This window comes from Watersipora subatra, chromosome 1 (genome assembly GCF_963576615.1).
Source record: "Watersipora subatra chromosome 1, tzWatSuba1.1, whole genome shotgun sequence".
NCBI lineage: Eukaryota > Metazoa > Bryozoa > Gymnolaemata > Cheilostomatida > Watersiporidae > Watersipora > Watersipora subatra.
In genome coordinates, this window is record NC_088708.1 from 76,675,169 (window position 1) to 76,697,023 (window position 21,855).

The window sequence follows — 21,855 nt, forward strand, 5'->3', positions numbered from 1 at the left end:
TTCTTCAGATTTAGCAAGGGTAAATGAAAGAATATTACAAGTTCTTTAATATGGTTAAAGTGAGAGGAGTAGTGAGCATGTATTACAGTATCAAGGATGTAACTGGTTAAGTGAGAGGAATAGTGAGCATGTATTGCAGTATCAAGGATGTAACTGGTTAAGTGAGAGGAATAGTGAGCATGTATTACAGTATCAAGGATGTAACTGGTTAAGTGAGAGGAATAGTGAGCATGTATTGCAGTATCAAGGATGTAGCTGGTTAAGTGAGAGGAATAGTGAGCATGTATTACAGTATCAAGGATGTAACTGGTTAAGTGAGAGGAATAGTGAGCATGTATTGCAGTATCAAGGATGTAGCTGGTTAAGTGAGAAGAATAGTGAGCATGTATTGCAGTATCAAGGATGTAGCTGGTAAAGTGAGAAGAATAGTGAGCATGTATTGCAGTGTCAAGGATGTAACTGGTTAAGTGAGAGGAATAGTGAGCATGTATTGCAGTGTCAAGGATGTAACTGGTTAAGTGAGAGGAATAGTGAGCATGTATTGCAGTATCAAGTATGTAACTGATTAAGTGAGAGGAATAATGAGCATGTATTGCAGTATCAAGGATGTAACTGGTTAAGTGAGAGGAATTATAGTGAGCATGTATTGCAGTATCAAGGATGTAGCTGGTTAAGTTTGTATTAATAATTGTGCAGTGTAAGTACAGGCCAAATTAGAATAAAAACAACAAACATAGATAAACTCACAAAACAACCAAAAACTTGTAATTATATATCAGATATGGTGTAGTCTGTGAATCTCTCATAACATTACTGCTAATATTGAGTCTGCTTATTATCATCACTCAATATTAATCTCGTGATATTTGAGTAACATAATAATTTAATTCTTAAAAGTGTAGATTCACGAATGCAACACTAATTTACTATTGCTACAAAGTTACTATTGCATAGTGGTAGGTGAATAGTACACTCAACATATACAGGTCAGTATTTACATAGTTGTATATCATTAACAGCTACACTGTCAATAAGTGATGGTATAAGTCTCCTTAAGTAACTGTATCGCACAGTCATAGTAAACTTGTAAGTTAAGGTTTCTTACTAGAGTACACTTCAGCATATGATAATTAAACAATCACAGTTCACAAAAAGCCGAATCATCTGCTAATCAATGTTGCATGGAACTATTGATTTGATTGTCAATATTTTGCTGTTGAAACAATAAAACTAGTTGTTGCTGGTTTTACTATTGAATTATATTTACATTCAGAAATTTGATCTCACTCTAAGATAAGTCTGTATAATGTTTTCTCTTTATCAGACTGTTTATGTCACAAGCAGTGTAAAATTTTTAATAAAAATCATTTAAAAGTGGTGAGGACCCAAAACAGGACCAATTGTCACGGCTATAATTCAAGCTTTTGTGGCTGAACTAGGTTTTTACATATCTAGGCTTATCATAATCATCTGTATCAACAGCAACAATCGAAAAATGCTGCAAAAATGGTTTGCCAAGTATTGGGTCACATGATCAGATTACGACTTGACGATTGAATAATGACGAAACAAAACTGTAAAGTAGCGAGCACCTATGTTTGTTACGGGGTCTTCGGTAAAACCCGAAGTGTTTGTCATAAACTAGTACTACCATAAGTTTTATATTGAGCTTTGTATTGGCCTTTCAATTCTCGTGAGAACATACGTGACAAGACGATAACCAAATTGCGTGGTTACGTCTTTGAAATAAAGAGATTCCAATCTACGCGGCTTTTCGTTTTTGAGCTTTTAAGAGCTTGTAATCACATTTCCACATTATTGGCACTTACAACAAAACAGAGTAAGACATGGTGAATCTTTTAATACCAAATAACTGTAATGTGAATTTTGTTGCAAGTCAACCTTTAACATTAAAATTTGACACAGCGGTGAAAACACATGCATACTTTGGTTAATTGCACTTATTTCCTATTTGTCCTGTTGCTTGTTCATAGTTATTTTAAGTGAAATAATTAATGCTGATGATGGCTTTCACAGAAAAACTTTTGGGCTTCCATATCTGGCACAGACAAATTCATGAAACTTATTGTAAACATTGTGCATGATAATACGTATTATGCTCGTTTCTCGTGGACTCAAACATAGAAGGAGTTATCTTTCCCATGTTGAACAAATGCATTGCACCATCATTTCTAATACGCAGCTATCATGAGTCAGATCGCGTGACGCACGCATCAGTTTATGGTTTGCTAGGCCTTCGATGTTATAATCACATGATCGGTTGATGCGGGTGGGCTATACTTACTAGCCAGTAATGAGTGATTTCAGGGTGGGTCGTTGACATTTCATTTAAGTTTTTAGCAGACGGAACGCGCAGTTAGCTTGCTCAGTCAAAAAGAACCAGTCTACTTTGTTTAAAACTGATCATGTATTTAATCACTGAAAGAGTTCTTGTTGCGCCTCAAAGTTATTTACTGGAAAGTAAAAGGTACTAATTATGAACTTTTTCATAATATTTTAATCTGTCAGTTCTTGTTCTTTCATTTGCCTATGATTGTACTGTGTGAGCCTCGTGATGTTGCTATTCATTCAACTACTTTGGAACTCTTATGAATACTTGTATTTGTGTTTTGAGTTTGGTGGTGGTGTTGTGGCTGAAGGTCAAGGTTCAAACTCAAGAAAGTTGCTTGCAATTATTATAACTCACATCGGTAACGTCATAATCTCTATAAAGTTCAGTCCTAGCGGTTGTACAAATAATTGATTAGCTTTGCGAGACCGGCATTTTTATATAATAATACTGTTAATATAATAAAGGACTGAAAAACAACCTCTATGTGAAATAGATTATAGTCCTTGGTCAGCCAGGAACACACTGAAAACTCAAGCCGCCGTAAAGGAAACATCCAGTTCTAATCAGTGTGGGCATTGTTGAAGTATGATTGTGAATATGGTGTGTGAATATTTTCCTATATATAATAATGACCTGTAAACTATTATTATTATACTATAATAATGATTTTAGAGTTGTTTTATTGTCAAGTATTTGACTAGTTGTCAAAAGAGGAAGCTCATGTAATTCTTGTCATATTAGCTGAGTTTTTGTTACCATTGTTTGGGTGGCTCGGCACCCATAACTCAAGTTACAGTGTTTGGGTGGCTCAGCACCATAATTCATGCTACGGACTAGATAGAGATGTATAATATTGTCTTTAAGTCTGCAATTGTATGCTACCACTACTCCCTTTAAGTAACTGTGGTTTTTTACATCGCTGCTAACTTTTTAAGAGAATCTGCTAAAGTGTTAGTAGCTTGTTGATAATGTATCTGAAAACTGTTAACAACAATACAGTTTTGTGTCTGCTGATATTTTATTACACAGAAAAAAGAAATGTTATGTAGCCAAGCGAATGTAAAAGTAAAAAGAAGTTTTATCACTACCTGAAAGGTATGCGTGCGCCAAATCTTTCCCTATTAAAGTCTGAAAATGCGCAAAGAAAGATAATATAAAAATTAAAAAATAATTTATCGGAACATGGATCTAAAATAATCAGTTCGTATGGTCCTTCCAAGTTGCTGAGGGCTCAGCTAAGCAGTCGACTGTAGTAGAGGGGTCAACAGCAGAGTCTATAGACGTGACGATGCTTGCTCATTCGAATATTCGTCTGCTGCGTCGCTGTAGTGAATGTGTGCTGGATGGTATGACACGGAGCGATATCTTGCTGCACTCGGGACATATGGAATAGATGCGGCTCCGACCTAGAATATTCCAGAACTGATCATTATGACAGCATGAGAAACAGAAAAAACTTTTAGCAACTTTAGAAATTTTTCGTTTTTAGATTTGAGTACTGCAGAAAGCAACAACTTGCTGAAATGCTAGGTGGTGGCCGCAACAAACAGTCTTCAAGCATTCCGGAACCAGTGTAGACAACAGGGCCAAAACTGGCTGAAAGGTCTTTTAGCGATACGCAATACTCCAGAAATCTATGGGTTATTGTCCCCTGCACAACTACTTCAGGGTAGAGTGTTGCGTGATGGTATGCCTGTGTGTGAGACTGCTTATGCTGGTAAGTCAAATGATTTAAATGAGTACTTTGAGCAGCTGAGTAGGATTAAATCAAGAGATAGATTTTACCATGATAATCATGCTGGTAGAGAGAAAAGCAAATTGGATGAAGGCCAGCAGTGTTATTTCAAAACTGCTACAAAAGGCTGGGTTTCAGGTAAGGTAGGAAAGGTTGTTGGTGACAGGTCTTTTAATGTACAGAAGCCTAATGGTCAGACATAGAGACGCAATCGCATTCATATACGACCTAGTCATGTACGTAGCGCTGGATAAGCAAAAGGTTGCCTTTAATATCAGCAGGTAAGTGAAATCTAAATGAAAGATAAGATCCCAGCAACTATTGTACCTACCAGTGAACATAGAAGTATACGAACCTGCACAGGTGGATGCCATCGAGGTTGTGTAACTCCCTGAGTCAATACAGGAACTGCATCTGAAGGTATCACTGGAACAGGAATAACCAAGTGTGGCGGAATTATGCGATGAGGAGCTGCGACTCATTCTCGAGCTGGTCTTGGTACGAATTCGCTAGCTTGAGGATTAAACTTGTAAGATTTCTCTATATCTGTAAATATAAGGCAAAATCTGAAAGACTGAGTAATTGTAAAAGACAGGGCAACAGGGTTACGGTTATATTTTATTGTATAAAGTATATGACTATATGACTGACCCATCATTCAGTCATATGATAATGAGTAAACAGGGAACAAAACCAAACTGAGACTGGCACCTTTCAACAGACAGATATTATTCCTAACTAAAATTTTAACTTGTTGAAACAAAAATTTTCTTTGAGCTGAGCAATAACCTTGTAGGGGGATATGAGTAATTATACACTTTCTTCTTGGTTGTATTTGGAAGAATGGAAAATGAGTCCAAACGATGTACAAAATCGTTGTAGATTTCTTCAGAAAGTATCGGTATTTGTATTGATATGGGGTCATTGTCTGTGGGATTTGTTTTATAAAATTTTGATGTCAGTTGTTGCTAGGGTTGTGATTCAGTTCGACAACTTCACTATAAGTTTTATGTAAACAAAAACATTGGGTTTGTGATCAGGTGTGCGGTATTTAGCAATACAAAATGAAACTGTCACAAAGTCAAGTTCAGTGCAGTTCAGCAGACACTGGTTCTCAAAATTAGACCATTTATACTCACCCATATAGTTGAGGTAGTCCTGCAGCTGGGCAAACGTCACTCCGCGTAGACTCCCATTGCACTGGCATTGCTCCAGATAGTGGATCCAGAGGCTCCTAACAATCAAACAGAGTATATGGAAAAAACGTAGCTTGCAAGATAACGTTACATTTGTGTAAATAAGAAAATAACGCTGTATTCATTTGCTGCGGGCTCACCTGCACTTGCCGACAGTGACGAGTGAAAAAGGATCTCCTATGATGGTTACTAGGGACTGGGCGCGGGTAATGGCAGTGTTGAGCAGCTTGGGGTTGGAAAGAAAGCCAAAATCTGCCTCATTTTCATCAACATCCAGACATGAATTATATGTGCGCACTGCATTGATGACAACGACACGAAACTGTTTACCTAGAAAACAAACCTGAATTGTGAAATACGGTTATATTTAAGCATCAGTTATAAATTTAAATAAAGCAAAGCGATAACTGCATAACACACCTTGCACATTCGATATTTTTTCCACTTGAATCTCACGAAGAGGACTAGGCTTTTCTTTGAGCAACTTCCTCACAATAGCCACTTGATCTGTGTAGGGGAGGATGATTCCGACTGACTCTGGATTAAACTCACCCCATTGGTCCTCAGGCCAGTTGGCCAGCAGGTCAGTGACAAAATCAACTGTTTCATGAACCTGGTGACAGAAGAGAAAGACTACAACAATGCGCTATAACTTTGTTAAAGATCAAACACTACGCCAAGCTCTTTCCATATAATGGCTTTGTAAATATTTTAATTAAGTGTTTCATCGACGAAGGAATAGCAAAAGAGATTCAAAATACTAACCTCTGCCAGATTATAATACCCTGTGCCTTTATCATGTCGTAAACTTTCACCACGGGCAGCGATGAATGAGAGCGGGTAGAGACACGGGTGGCTTGGCTCATCTCCCATAGCTTCCAGCATACCATTATAGAAATAACGAGAAGAGAACCTGACGAGTGACTCGTGGGATCTGTAGTTCTCATTTAAAGTAACTAAAACATGAACATAGAATAATTAGCAAAAGGCCATCATTATTGGTAGGAAATATAATCAAACATGAGTGGAAGTGTCCAAGTATGATAGGCTAGGTGTGAAGTCAGAGTTATAGATGAGTAGTGAGTGAAAACCATGCTACTAAATGCAAACATCAATTTTGGAGCCATGCTACTAACTGCAAGTATCAAGTATCTCTAGCTAAAAGCAGCAACGGTATGTTGATTAAATGTGTCATAGTTTACCTTTACATTCAAAGGTGTCCGGGTAAAGCTTGGTTAATCGCTCAAACATACTGCTAGCCAACCCATATTTCTTCGCACGCTTTGAGAAAACATCCGGGTTCATCTGCAATGTAACGATGGAAAGGAAAAAGCAATAGACATGACATATACACAATTCTATTGCATATACCGTAAGACCTCATGCTCCCGCCGCGCGGCTTGTGCTAAAAAACAAATGACTCACGAAAGAAAAAATAATTCTCCAACAAGCCGCAAATGCCCGCAGACCGCGGCTAATGACAGAGGTTTTGTCGTCCTTGACCCCTTCAGGAGTGAGAGTGTTGAGACGGGTTTCGTTACACTCCCGTCCTCTTGAATAAGAAAACAGGTCACATCAGTACATATGAAAAGAATTTTCTTTTACTTCCGAGTTCGAATTAAAATTCCTAAACCCTTGCACAAGAACTTCCTTGCCATGTCTCAGCTAGATTTTTATTTCGCTGTTAAAGGGCTTCACGTTTATGGAAAGATGCCAGTCAAGAAGGAAAAGGTGTTAATAACCTATGACTGTGGTGAGTTAAACATGACCGATAAATTCTTCTTTAGTCTAAAGTATTCCATAAACATGAAAGTAAACCTTGAAAATAAACGAGTAGGTCACTAAAACCTCGCACATAAAAGTGTATCTGACTGCAATTTTATGGTTATAGCGCGGAACTGAGCAGAAACCGCGTTTATCGAGAAGCGGCCCTGAGCCCCACATAAGTTTTAAAAACTTGTCTTTAGCCGCCGCCTGTGACCTTGAACCAGGAACCGCGCCCAACGACAAGCCGCGTGGCTTGAGCACAAGGACTTACGGTATACAATTCTATTGTTGAGAAGATTACTATATTCAGCCACACGGCCGTAATTAAAAAGGTATGCAGTTTACTATTTTATAAAACAGTCCATGTCAATAAAATCAGCTGAACCAATGCTAAAGATGACATTTACTGATGCATATTGAAATGTTAATTTATACTAAGCATTCCAAACTCACCTGCATGTGATCACCCGCCATTATAATCTTAGTGTTGGGTCCAGCTAGCGCGAATGGTATGATTGTATCAACTTCCTTTGCCTGTGCCGCTTCATCCACCATGACATGAGTGAAGAAACCTGTGAACAAAGTACAGAAAAAATACACATTAGCACAAAAGCTACACTCTTTACCTTGCATAAGCGAGTTGAGTAAAGTGGAAAACTTTTTTTGACCGAATTCCTTACTGAGCATGATGAAACTGGTCTGGTGAATACAGAGTGCAGCACTGAGCATGAAAAGAAAAATGCTCAGAATACCACTTATAGCAAAAGATACCTTTGGGTAGCTGAAGACGAAGCAGGCTGTAACAAGATGCAAGGGAAACAATGACAACCCTTACACCTTGTAAGTCGCTCATAACCGGGTCACGAAAGGACTGCGAGACATGGTCGAATAGGGTGTAGTTCTTGACAGTGGGATGAACAGCTGCACTCCATCGATGTTTGTAGTAAAGCCTCAGTACCTTACAGGATGGTTTAATGACTAGATACGAGTGGATATGCTCTGTGATATACAGGTCAGCAGCGCTGTAAATGAGGAAACATAATCAGCTGCAACACCTTCTAATGGCTTTTTGCTGACACAGACAAAGCATCAATTTAATGGCATGGTATGATCAACACTGAAGGAATTCTGTAACTGAATGGATACTCTCTAAGAACGTCCTGATGGCTCTATACGATATAATATACCAGCACATATTCACCACTCCTTATGAAGTATGATATGTAACATGTTAGCAGGTAACATCCACATGGGCCATTTGACGATGCGACTGATTAACCTGAAACGGCCAACGAACAAAGCAGTAACTAGATGGGCAGTTGATAAAAACCTGTTGGAGTGAGTGCAGAGAAGGATGCGGTTCTCAGTTTTCTCTATAAGATGCAGCAATGTAGTAGCCAATGTCAATGTCTTTCCTGTTCCGAAAGGCCCGATGAGAAGAACAGGGTGAGGCTGGATAGGCTTAGTCATCGCGTTGAAGCCGTCTTTCTGTTTCCGATTTAGCACAAAGGGTCTTGATCTGATCCCATTCATGCTACAAGGGGAGCAACTGATGAACTATAGCAACATTTCTGGTTGAAGAAGTCGCTCAAAGAAAGAACAGTCTAAATATAGATATTCACCATGTCTGGACTTGAGAAGGCCTCATATATTGAGGTGCAGGAAATAATCGAATAATATTATCCAGTTGATCCAAGGCTGAGTGCATCTCACAAAACGGTAGCCTGTTCATGACAAACTGTACCTATGAAGGAAGTAGTGGAAGAATGAAATAGGAATGAAATAGTGGAAGATGCAAAGAACTTCACAAAATGCATAACAATCCAGAGCACCATAAATATTACCTGACATCTTCTAGAAGTTTGGGCCTTGATTTTAAAGAACTTTACCAATTTAGCCGTCACCCTGAAGATCATGCCAGCTTTACAATGGTCTAATATAGGACACTCAAACACCTGTGAGAAATAAAGGAGCTGTGAGAATGGAAGCGAATGCAATCATATGAGGGCCAAAATTACACAAATATTTTGTTTGAAAATATTTTTTAACTATTTTAGCATTGAGTTTTAGCACATACAGAGAAATGAAGCAATTGAAAGTTCAATATCGAAAGCTATAGATCAATACGGGTGTTAGTTTGCAGTTCAATACAATGAGTCACACGTTGGCAGAGCATGTCAAGGTACACACAAGTTATGTAAAGAGATTCATACCACTGAAGGACAAGGATCCATGTCACATGTTATTAGTAGGCTGTTAACATTCTGCAAGAGAATCCTTCCAGGCACTGTATCCTCTGATAAAGCATTGTCGAGTGGCAGTTCTCCGAATAGTTCGGCAGGCCGAGCATAGTTAGTAGTGTTGTTGACAAAAGATTCTCTCGTGTAGGTCTGAGTAAAATGTACCACCCTACTCAGCTGGAGCCTACAAAGCAGCGGAACAACTTAAAAGATTTTTAAAGTTCCTTGCATGCAAGTTGGCATCAATCAAAATCAATAGCCAAAAAGCGTAGTGTCAGAACAAGACTACATTTCAAATGCAGTTGCATGAAGCGGTAGAACTACTAGAACAAAATATGGAAAGTTCAGAGTTGTAGAAGTGTAAACAGGCTACTAACTTGGAAAGTTCATGGAATTGCTCTATCTCCTCGAGATATAATAGTGAGTGATTGTAGAGTTTGTAGTTGGAAGCGGAAAGACTGCCTTGAGACTCGACAATCTCTACACAGTCTTCAACATTAGAAGGTCTCTTGTATTGTTCACTCAACTGTTCATCTTGTTCTGAATCCATTCTAAACACAAGAGCCACATGACGTCACTATCAACATCATTAAACATTAATTACAACAGAAGATGTTAGCTTTTCTTATTGATCTTTTTTTTGGCAATTTTAATGAATAAGAAAAGAAAGTGAACAGCATTAACAAGATACTTCAAATAAGAACTTATGGTAAAAGTAAACAGACACTTACGACTCCTGCCATTTAACGATGCGCAACTCAGGCAGGCTGTCCCATCGCCGGCTTTCCGTGACAGCTACGTCTGCTACAGGATTGGTCATTGTCATTGGCCGAACTGTCACTTTTAACTTCCTGTACAAGTACCTTTCTCGATCCATTGCAAAGACCACTCTTTGTTGATAGACGCCATATGCGTTGCATTTGAACTCAACCTGCAGAGCAAAAATTCTTAAGTGAACTATGCAAAACTCACCAAGTATGTTCATGAGGGGTAGCTGGACCACGGAGTTGACAAGATGAAGTTGTATTTATTTTAATACAATTCTGTGCAAATGAAAACATTGCGAGGCATCGCTAATAAAAAGGTCTTTACTCACCTTTACTCTAAAGGTTTGTGGAGCATGCCCTCTTGTATCATAATAAGGAAACCTCCATTCTCGCTGACCATCTCGTCGCATTGGCAGTCTTTCCACATCACCCGATCCCAAAACATTCCTTGTGACATATTGAAGAGAAAAGTTGGCTGCCGTTTCATTGTCGATGAGAATGATTCCCTTTACACACTCCTACAAGAAAGACAGTCACATGAAAAGATGCTCCGCTCACGTTTCATATGCAGACTATTTTATTATAGTCATCACTCAAAAGTACTATTTTATCACATTATGTTCAGTAAAGGTGATGTAATACAGAAAAGCATATTTAGCAATAAAGGTTTCAAATAACTAGTAAATATAACATTACTTTAAAAAGTTATTACGGATAATTTTTGATTATGATTTTCTCAAAAAATGCTTACCGATGATGAAACATTAAATATCCAGCTAACCACCTCAGACTTGCTCTCTACCACAATGGTATCTTGTTTATCAAGGTACATCTCAACACCATCCAGATATTTTTTCAACTACAACAGGCCGGAATGAGTGCATCACATAACTACAGTTTCTGTCAGCAAGAGAATATATATATTGCATGAAGGTCAGATGAAAACCATTTAAGTCGGATATGTCCAAAGTCAGGCCCGCGGGCCAAATGCGGCCCAGGGTCAATTTTCATTTGGCCCGCAGCCTCTGTCATAAAATCGATACGTCTGGCTCGCCTGTAGAATTAATCCTTTGAACCCTAACGCCGATTTTCCAGCATCGCATAGGGTGTGTCAAAATCCCTAACGGCCGGAATTCTGGCATTCACATGGCTCTGTTTACAAAAGTAGTTTGTAACTAACGGCATAAACCAATCAGATTAATTCTTGCACAGGATGTTTAACCAGAAATGTCTCATCAATTTGTAACAGTTTTCAAATATCTTCATTTCCTTAGATTTAATAGCAAATTTTATTAGAATGGCGTTGCAGAAAAATTGATACGACTCGTTTGTTGGTAGGTCCTAAATGCTTTTGATGCAAATAAAGAATTTTATGATATACTAACTATAAATTTCCATTACATTTTGAGTCATGAAATGATGATGAACATGTGCTCAATGGATATGATGCTACTGTAATTGTTTCTACGAGTTTTTTAGAATCGTACAAATTTTCATAGTTTTGGCGCGAATAATGGTGACACACGGTTTTGTTTGTTTGATGACATTTGCTGTAGGCTGCTCAACCTTTTTACTAATGTTTTACCAAATATCATTGTATTATGGGCATGTTTAGTTATATTTAAAAAAAGTTTAACAACTTAGAATGGCTGGACAGATTGCTTAGGGTTACTGACACCAATGACAAAACTACCAGTGTTCAAAGGGTTAATAAATTGAGCAGAGGCACTGTTACCTGCGTGTTAAACATTTAAAAATTCAATCAACATTTATAGTTACTGTCATACTTTAAATGAGCCCTGCACTTGTTGACGTAATTTTGAATGTTGAAGATATGCCATGGCAAGATATTGTTTCACGTTTCAAATGTAATTTGTACTCAAGAGTACAAATTACGTCTGTTCAACTGTTACAAAAAAGTTGGTATTAAGAAAGTGAAGTTAAGTGATTATTAAATTTCAATTATAATGTCAATGCAAATTTGATACGCATGTTTTAAAGGAACCAAAACACATGCTTAAGATAGCTGAACTTAAAACAAAAAAGTAAATAAGAAACACGGATTGGCTCGGTAAAGTATATTTACATTAATTGCTGTTATCTGTAAAAATGTCTGCCAAGGATGGCCTCCTAAACTTTTAACACGCCAAATCTGCCCCCTTTGCAAAAGGTTTGGACGGTCCTGATTTACGGGAAGAATATTAAACACAAGGAGAGAAGAAGATGTCTAGGAATTAGTTAGAATTCAGCACTCATGTTCCCTAAAGCAGCTGATGCATGTAGTTACCACCAGGTAGTTGTTCCTTCTAGTTATGACCATATTTACTCTGGGTATACCAACAGATGCTAGAGACCTTTGACTAATACCAGTAGAGCTGTAGACAAAATACTCATGAAGAGCTTGAAATAAGGAAAACTCGCTGAAGTAACATGACCTGTAGATATATTAAAACTTGACTCACAAGATGAGAAGCGTCTTGTACGAGTCTAAGGTGACGACGCAACCTTTCAGTCAGAGATGTTGGCTCATGTCCTAAAGTTATTCGGTTGGTTAGACGGTTATCTACAGCCAATCTCATCATCCGTAGCTCCAGTTCATCCTCACTGTGTGCTCTGTTGCAAGTAGGCCGGCGTGAACAAGCTCCCTGACTGAAAAAAGCAACATCATTTAATATGTTAATATAGTAATATGAGCTCGGCCTAGCTTCTACTCAAATGTTCAGCATGTTTCACAAGTGTAGTCAAGACATTTGTAGTTGTTTATATCCTGCAAAAAGCTTAGAAAATTGTTCACTCACCGATTACAAATTGACATTTCCTCTCGAGCCTGCTGGCCACCATAGACTGGCTCGCCTTCATAAAATCTAACATCTACGCCATCCCAGGCACTACCAAATTGCCATGTATTCTACAGATAGAGGAGATCAACTATGTTTCTCTGAATGAGTAAGACGTTACTTCAAGGATTATCAAACAGCTTCAAACAATGAAATCTATAAGCCTACTGCATAAACTTACCCAAGTATAACCCGCCATGTTTTTCTGTAGATTTTGAGATATATTTAACCAGATGAGCCTAAAATGATAATACGACTTGTGAAATATGTCCTAGCCTTTAGCTGCCACATCTATCGTAGAGATATGATACTTATAGACAAATGACAAACATTTTTAATATAAAACTCACCAAATGTGTACGATCTGACAAAAGAGAGGAGTAACTAAGAATCCAAGTATCCGAGGTTCTTGAAAAAGAATGAGAACAGAGAGTCAGCACTCTCGTCTTTATATCTTCATCTCAGACCGGAAATAAATAACCTCATAAAAGTGCATTGCTCATTGGACGGCTTCTTCAAGGGTCCGCCTTTTGGACTGCTTTCCAATCGAGAGTTTATATGACATTCGCTTTAAATTGTGTAGCAAAAGGGCGAGTGCAAAGTTATTGGAGTTCCTTACAATGGAGACAAACCAACAATTATCTTTCCAGACGCTATTGTCAGTGTCTACCAGAATCTTTAATTGCAGTTTCTATAGTCTAAATACTGTGAAACAGTTAATATCTTAATAGCTGTGAATATAATTGAGGAAAATAATCTTTTACAGAATTAGTGACTAGCTAATGTTTTGAGTAAGAAATGAGGGTGACGCATGAATGTGCCACAGGAGATACAGCTCAGGCACTAGGTCATATGTATATCAGTATAACTAACTAGATAGACACATGTTTAGATCAAACCTAGACATTGTCATGGTTTTGGTGAGCTCACAATAAAACTTGACTTTGGTTTAAAAAGCTTCAGAAAGTATTGCTGTTACTCATGCTCATGATATGAACTATTATAATACTGTTACGTGTGTAACAGAAATAAATAAATATAATATGGCACATTTGTATCAAACAATAAAGTCTGTATCATATCTGATAAAACTATTTCACAATAACTTACATAGAGTATTACGGTGTGTCATTATCTTACGATGTCATATATTATTATTAACACATGGATAAAGAATAGTGTAAATGGTGAGCACTCTATTTTCATAGGGTTTACATAAAAAAGAAGGCATCGAAGCTTTAGAAGTTCTTGTAATAAGTTGTAAGGTAGGAGGTTACAGTAAGATGTACATGAAGGAATTTCTAGGTTAGAGAAAGTAAAGCTGTTAGGAGTATACAAGTAAACAATGGAAGGATTAAAATGGCATGTAAGAAAGGGTTTAACGTGTACAATAGGTAATTATGAGGCGTGTTTGGGGTCTCTGCAATTATAGGATAAGTCATGTCCTCTTCAACATCTTGTGAACTTCAAGAGACCATGGATGGTTGATGCCTAGGAAGATTCTACGACGACATCTCGTCTTGCAAGTTTAGCTCCTGAGAAATATTGTAAAGTTGCCCATAATAACTCACAGAGAAAGACCTCAGTTTCAAAGGCAATTACCAACAATCAGAAGAGGGAGGCACTCATTGATTGTTATTCATATTTATAATAATAATAACAATGGTAGAAAAAAGATACAAATATACAAACAAGTATCATCCTTCATAGGAATAAATTGTACAACTTTTACAAATATATTTAAAATGCTTTACAGGAAATGGGAAGATGACACCATAACAAGAATATCGATAACTTCACTGTTTAGGAGTGGCTTCTCCTCTGACACGTATATTCAAACTTTGTTATTGAGAAATAAAACTTAGACATAAAAAACATAATTTTAGACTAATTATGTCTATGAGTAGACTGCCATACCCTAACAATAGGTTTTTGAAGATGATTTGACTGCCAGGGTGTTTCAAGATTAAAATTGACAAGACTTGATCACGGTTAAAAGGCTCAGATGAAGAATACGTGAAAAATGGATTAATTTGTTATTATTATAGACTCCTATAACAACTGCGAAGATTAAGGAAGTGACTCCTATAACAACTGCCAAGATTAAGGTAGTGACTCCTATAATAACTGCCAAGATTAAGGTAGTGACTCCTATAACAACTGACAAGATTAAGGTAGTGACTCCAATAAAAACTGACAAGATTAAGGTAGTGACTCCTAAAACAACTGCCAAGATTAAGGTAGTGACTCCTATAACAACTGACAAGATTAAGGTAGTGACTCCTGTCATCAGTTATACAAAACATCTTATCCTGACTGTCAACTCATTTTAAACTTAGCTCTCTTCACCCAAGATTATTTTCACACAACATAATCAGCCTCGTCTAAAAAAGAGGTAAGCACAATAAACACATCGATCTAGTCGAGCTGAGTTGTCAATAGCTATTCACTAAATTTCCATGTTTCTTTTGGTGATGATATTTTTTACAATAATTTGCCAAACTTTTAAGGAACTTTTAACATGATGGGATCCCGCAATAACATGAAATAGCATTTCAGATACATATTAATGGAGCTGAAATCGGGAATACTATTACCTCTTACATAAGCAATGCAGTTAATGAAATCTACAGAAGTCTAGTAATCATGCATCAACTTATCAAAATAGAAAAACTTAAGCCACTGAGGCTTTTATAAACCGTTAGTTTTCGTGTTTCGAAAAGAGTTGATTTGGTACAGCTGAATAGTCTAGTCAGTTTGGCAGTTTGGTTTATGCTTATGTCAAAGTTTAGCCAGAAGTACAGAGATTAACATCAAAACTATTTAAAACAATCTTGTCATATTAAGGTATTTACAGCAATTTGCTTACAGAAAAAAGCGAGTCTTATGAGACACTTTTTTCCGTGGAAATGTAAAAGTGACAATTTAATCACTGGAACCTGATGCTCAGGAGAACCCTGCAACACAATCTACCTGACACACTGTTGGTTAATAGAACACAAGTAATAGGAACAAGAGCTAGTAATTACCCTATTTACATAATTAGTCTTCTAACATATTCTGAATTAATTTAAAATTTCTTATTTTCATGACCTTTGTTCAACATTCTTCAGATTTAGCAAGGGTAAATGAAAAAATATTACAAGTTCTTTAATATGGTTAAAGTGAGAGGAATAGTGAGCATGTATTACAGTATCAAGGATGTAACTGGTTAAGTGAGAGGAATAGTGAGCATGTATTGCAGTATCAAGGATGTAGCTGGTTAAATGAGAGGAATAGTGAGCATGTATTGCAGTATCAAGGATGTAACTGGTTAAGTGAGAGGAATAGTGAGCATGTATTGCAGTATCAAGGATGTAGCTGGTTAAGTGAGAGGAATAGTGAGCATGTATTGCAGTATCAAGGATGTAGCTGGTTAAGTGAGAGTAATAGTGAGCATGTATCGCAGTATCAAGGATGTAACTGATTAAGTGAGAGGAATAGTGAGCATGTATTGCAGTATCAAAGATGTAACTGGTTAAGTGAGAGGAATAGTGAGCATGTATTGCAGTATCAAGGATGTAACTGGTTAAGTAAGAGGAATAGTGAGCATGTATTGCAGTATCAAGAATGTAGCTGGTTAAGTGAGAGGAATAGTGAGCATGTATTGCAGTATCAAGGATGTAGCTGGTTAAGTGAGAGGAATAGTGAGCATGTATTGCAGTATCAAGTATGTAACTGGTTAAGTGAAAGGAATAGTGAACATGTATTGCAGTATCAAGGATGTAACTGGTTAAGTGAGAGGAATAGTGAGCATGTATTGCAGTATAAAGGATGTAACTGGTTAAGTGAGAGGAATAGTGAGCATGTATTACAGTATCAAGGATGTAGCTGGTTAAGTGAAAGGAATAGTGAACATGTATTGCAGTATCAAGGATGTAGCTGGTTAAGTGAGAGGAATAGTGAGCATGTATTGCAGTATCAAGGATGTAGCTGGTTAAGTGAGAGGAATAGTGAACATGTATTGCAGTATCAAGGATGTAGCTGGTTAAGTGAGAGGAATAGTGAGCATGTATTGCAGTATCAAGGATGTAGCTGGTTAAGTGAGAGGAATAGTGAACATGTATTGCAGTATCAAGGATGTAGCTGGTTAAGTGAGAGGAATAGTGAGCATGTATTGCAGTATCAAGGATGTAGCTGGTTAAGTGAGAGGAATAGTGAGCATGTATTGCAGTATCAAGTATGTAACTGGTTAAGTGAAAGGAATAGTGAACATGTATTGCAGTATCAAGGATGTAACTGGTTAAGTGAGAGGAATAGTGAGCATGTATTGCAGTATAAAGGATGTAACTGGTTAAGTGAGAGGAATAGTGAGCATGTATTACAGTATCAAGGATGTAGCTGGTTAAGTGAAAGGAATAGTGAACATGTATTGCAGTATCAAGGATGTAGCTGGTTAAGTGAGAGGAATAGTGAGCATGTATTGCAGTATCAAGGATGTAGCTGGTTAAGTGAGAGGAATAGTGAACATGTATTGCAGTATCAAGGATGTAGCTGGTTAAGTGAGAGGAATAGTGAGCATGTATTGCAGTATCAAGGATGTAGCTGGTTAAGTGAGAGGAATAGTGAACATGTATTGCAGTATCAAGGATGTAGCTGGTTAAGTGAGAGGAATAGTGAGCATGTATTGCAGTATCAAGGATGTAGCTGGTTAAGGGAGAGGAATAGTGAGCATGTATTGCAGTATCAAGGGTGTAGCTGGTTAAGTGAGAGGAATAGTGAGCATGTAATGCAGTATCAAGGATGTAGCTGGTTAAGTGAGAGGAATAGTGAGCATGTATTGCAGTATCAAGTATGTAACTGGTTAAGTGAAAGGAATAGTGAACATGTATTGCAGTATCAAGGATGTAACTGGTTAAGTGAGAGGAATAGTGAGCATGTATTGCAGTATCAAGGATGTAACTGGTTAAGTGAGAGGAATAGTGAGCATGTATTGCAGTATCAAGTATGTAACTGGTTAAGTGAGAGGAATAGTGAGCATGTATTACAGTATCAAGGATGTAGCTGGTTAAGTGAAAGGAATAGTGAACATGTATTGCAGTATCAAGGATGTAGCTGGTTAAGTGAGAGGAATAGTGAACATGTATTGCAGTATCAAGGATGTAGCTGGTTAAGTGAGAGGAATAGTGAGCATGTATTGCAGTATCAAGGATGTAGCTGGTTAAGTGAGAGGAATAGTGAGCATGTATTGCAGTATCAAGTATGTAACTGGTTAAGTGAAAGGAATAATGAACATGTATTGCAGTATCAAGTATGTAGCTGGTTAAGTGAGAGGAATAGTGAGCATGTATTGCAGTATCAAGGATGTAGCTGGTTAAGTGAGAGGAATAGTGAGCATGTATTACAGTATCAAGGATGTAACTGGTTGAGTTAGAGGAATAGTGAGCATGTATTGCAGTATCAAGGATGTAACTGATTAAGTGAGAGGAATAGTGAGCATGTATTGCAGTATCAAGGATGTAACTGGTTAAGTGAAAGGAATAGTGAACATGTATTGCAGTATCAAGGATGTAGCTGGTTAAGTGAGAGGAATAGTGAACATGTATTGCAGTATCAAGGATGTAGCTGGTTAAGTGAGAGGAATAGTGAGCATGTATTGCAGTATCAAGGATGTAGCTGGTTAAGTGAGAGGAATAGTGAGCATGTATTGCAGTATCAAGGGTGTAGCTGGTTAAGTGAGAGGAATAGTGAGCATGTATTGCAGTATCAAGTATGTAACTGGTTAAGTGAGAGGAATAGTGAGCATGTATTGCAGTATCAAGGATGTAGCTAGTTAAGTGAGAGGAATAGTGAGCATGTATTGCAGTATCAAGGATGTAGCTGGTTAAGTGAGAGGAATAGTGAACATGTATTGCAGTATCAATGATGTAGCTGGTTAAGTGAGAGGAATAGTGAGCATGTATTGCAGTATCAAGGATGTAGCTGGTTAAGTGAGAGGAATAGTGAACATGTATTGCAGTATCAGGGATGTAGCTGGTTAAGTGAGAGAAATAGTGAGCATGTATTGCAGTATCAAGGGTGTAGCTGGTTAAGTGAGAGGAATAGTGAGCATGTATTGCAGTATCAAGTATGTAACTGGTTAAGTGAGAGGAATAGTGAGCATGTATTGCAGTATCAAGGATGTAGCTGGTTAAGTGAGAGGAATAGTGAGCATGTATTGCAGTATCAAGGATGTAGCTAGTTAAGTGAGAGGAATAGTGAGCATATATTGCAACATCAAGGATGTAACTGGTTAAGTGAGAGGAATAGTGAGCATGTATTGCAGTATCAAGTATGTAACTGGTTAAGTGAGAGGAATAGTGAGCATGTATTGCAGTATCAAGGATGTAGCTGGTTAAGTGAGAGGAATAGTGAGCATGTATTGCAGTATCAAGGATGTAGCTAGTTAAGTGAGAGGAATAGTGTGCATGTATTGCAGTATCAAGGATGTAACTGGTTAAGTGAGAGGAATAGTGGGCGTGTATTGCAGTATCAAGGATGTAACTGGTTAAGTGAGAGGAATAGTGAGCGTGTATTGCAGTATCAAGGATGTAACTGGTTAAGTGAGAGGAATAGTGAGCGTGTATTGCAGTATCAAGGATGTAACTGGTTAAGTAAGAGAAATAGTGAGTATGTATTACAGTATCAAGGATGTAGCTGGTTAAGTGAGAGGAATAGTGAGCATGTATTGCAGTATCAAGGATGTAACTGGTTAAGTGAGAGGAATAGTGACCATGTATTACAGTATCAAGGATGTAGTTGGTTAAGTGAGAGGAATAGTGAGCATGTATTACAGTATCAAGGATGTAGTTGGTTAAGTAAGAGGAATAGTGAGCATGTATTGCAGTATCAAGGATGTAACTGGTTAAGTGAGAGGAATAGTGAGCATTCCATTACAGTATCAAGGATGTAACTGGTTAAGTGAGAGGAATAGTGGGCATGTATTGCAGTATCAAGGATGTAGCTGGTTAAGTGAGAGGAATAGTGAGCATGTATTGCAGTATCAAGGATGTAACTGGTTAAGTGAGAGGAATAGTGAGCATGTATTGCAGTATCAAGTATGTAGTTGGTTAAGTGAGAGGAATAGTGAGCAGGTATTGCAGTATCAAGGATGTAACTGGTTAAGTGAGAGGAATAGTGACCATGTATTACAGTATCAAGGATGTAGTTGGTTAAGTGAGAGGAATAGTGAGCATGTGTTACAGTATCAAGGATGTAGCTGGTTAAGTGAGAGGAATAGTGAGCATGTATTACAGTATCAAGGATGTAGTTGGTTAAGTGAGAGGAATAGTGAGCATGTATTACAGTATCAAGGATGTAACTGGTTAAGTGAGAGGAATAGTGAGCATTCCATTACAGTATCAAGGATGTAACTGGTTAAGTGAGAGGAATAGTGGGCATGTATTGCAGTATCAAGGATGTAGCTGGTTAAGTGAGAGGAATAGTGAGCGTGTATTGCAGTATCAAGGATGTAACTGGTTAAGTGAGAGGAATAGTGAGCATGTATTGCAGTATCCGGGATGTAGCTGGTTAAGTTTGTATTAATAATTGTGCAGTGTAAGTACAGGCCAAATTAGAATAAAAACAACAAACATAGATAAACTCACAAAACAACCAAAAACTTGTAATTATATATCAGATATGGTGCAGTCTGTGAATCTCTCATAACATTACTGCTAATATTGAGTCTGCTTATTATCATCACTCAATATTAATCTCGTGATATTTGAGTAACATAATAATTTAATTTTTAAAAGTGTAGATCCACGAATGCAACACTAATTTACTATTGCTACAAAGTTACTATTGCATAGTGGTAGGTGAATAGTACACTCAACATATACAGGTCAGTATTTACATAGTTGTATATCATTAACAGCTACACTGTCAATAAGTGATGGTATAAGTCTCCTTAAGTAACTGTATCGCACAGTCATAGTAAACTTGTAAGTTAAGGTTTCTTACTAGAGTACACTTCAGCATATGATAATTAAACAATCACAGTTCACAAAAAGCCGAATCATCTGCTAATCAATGTTGCATGGAACTATTGATTTGATTGTCAATATTTTGCTGTTGAAACAATAAAACTAGTTGTTGCTGGTTTTACTATTGAATTATATTTACATTCAGAAATTTGATCTCACTCTAAGATAAGTCTGTATAATGTTTTCTCTTTATCAGACTGTGTATGTCACAAGCAGTATAAAATTTTAATAAAAATCATTTAAAAGTAGTAAGGACCCAAAACAGGACTACCAATTGTCACGGCTAATTCAAGCTTTTGTGGCTGAACTAGGTTTTTACATATCTAGGCTTATCATAATCATTTGTATCGACAGCAACAATCGAAAAGTGCTGCAAAAGTGATTTGCCAAGTATTAGGTCACATGATCAGATTACGACTTGACGATTGAATAATGACGAAACAAAACTGTAAAGTAGCGAGCACCTATGTTTGTTACGGGGTCTTCGGTAAAACCTGAAGTGTTTGTCATAAACTAGCACTACCATGAGTTTTATATTGAGCTTTGTATCGGCCTTTCAATTCTCGTGAGAACATACGTGACAAGACGATAACCAAATTGCGTGGTTACGTCTTCGAAATAAAGAGATTCCAATCTACGCGGCTTTTCGTTTTTGAGCTTTTAAGAGCTTGTAATCACATTTCCACCTATTTGGCACTTACAACACAACAGAGTAAAACATGGTGAATTCTTTGATACCAAATAACTGTAATGTGAATTTTGTTGCAAGTCAACTTTTAACATTAAATTTTGACACAGCAGTGAAAACACATGCATACTTTGATTATTTGAACTTATTTCCTATTTGTCCTGTTGCTTGTTCATAGTTAGTTTAAGTGAAATAATTAATGCTGATGATTGCTTACACAGAAAAACTTTTAGGCTTCCATATCTGGCACAGACAACTTCATGAAA

General features: G+C 37.4%; 1 protein-coding gene across 1 annotated transcript; it reads right to left on the minus strand.

The window, feature by feature from the left end:
- Positions 1 to 4,566: 4,566 nt before the first annotated feature.
- Positions 4,567 to 13,094, minus strand: LOC137391656 (probable helicase with zinc finger domain). Its single transcript, XM_068078173.1, has 19 exons — positions 13,077 to 13,094; positions 12,857 to 12,966; positions 12,521 to 12,707; positions 10,810 to 10,917; positions 10,388 to 10,576; positions 10,023 to 10,222; positions 9,669 to 9,842; positions 9,265 to 9,475; positions 8,896 to 9,024; positions 8,674 to 8,795; positions 8,382 to 8,585; positions 7,823 to 8,073; positions 7,505 to 7,623; positions 6,487 to 6,589; positions 6,050 to 6,240; positions 5,705 to 5,897; positions 5,425 to 5,614; positions 5,228 to 5,322; positions 4,567 to 4,634 (listed from the first exon to the last, which is right to left on the minus strand). Exons 1-19 carry the CDS (start codon positions 13,092 to 13,094, stop codon positions 4,567 to 4,569), a joined length of 2,862 nt encoding a protein of 953 aa, XP_067934274.1.
- Positions 13,095 to 21,855: the final 8,761 nt, after the last annotated feature.

Bases quoted from the DNA above. Each gene is read 5' to 3' on its own strand.
- LOC137391656 (XM_068078173.1), bottom strand. The intron at 9,476-9,668 runs GTTAGTAGCCTG...GCTGCTTTGTAG, and splicing joins CAATTCCATGAACTTTCCAA to GCTCCAGCTGAGTAGGGTGG. The intron at 4,635-5,227 runs GTGAGTATAAAT...TTATATTTACAG, and splicing joins GGACTACCTCAACTATATGG to ATATAGAGAAATCTTACAAG.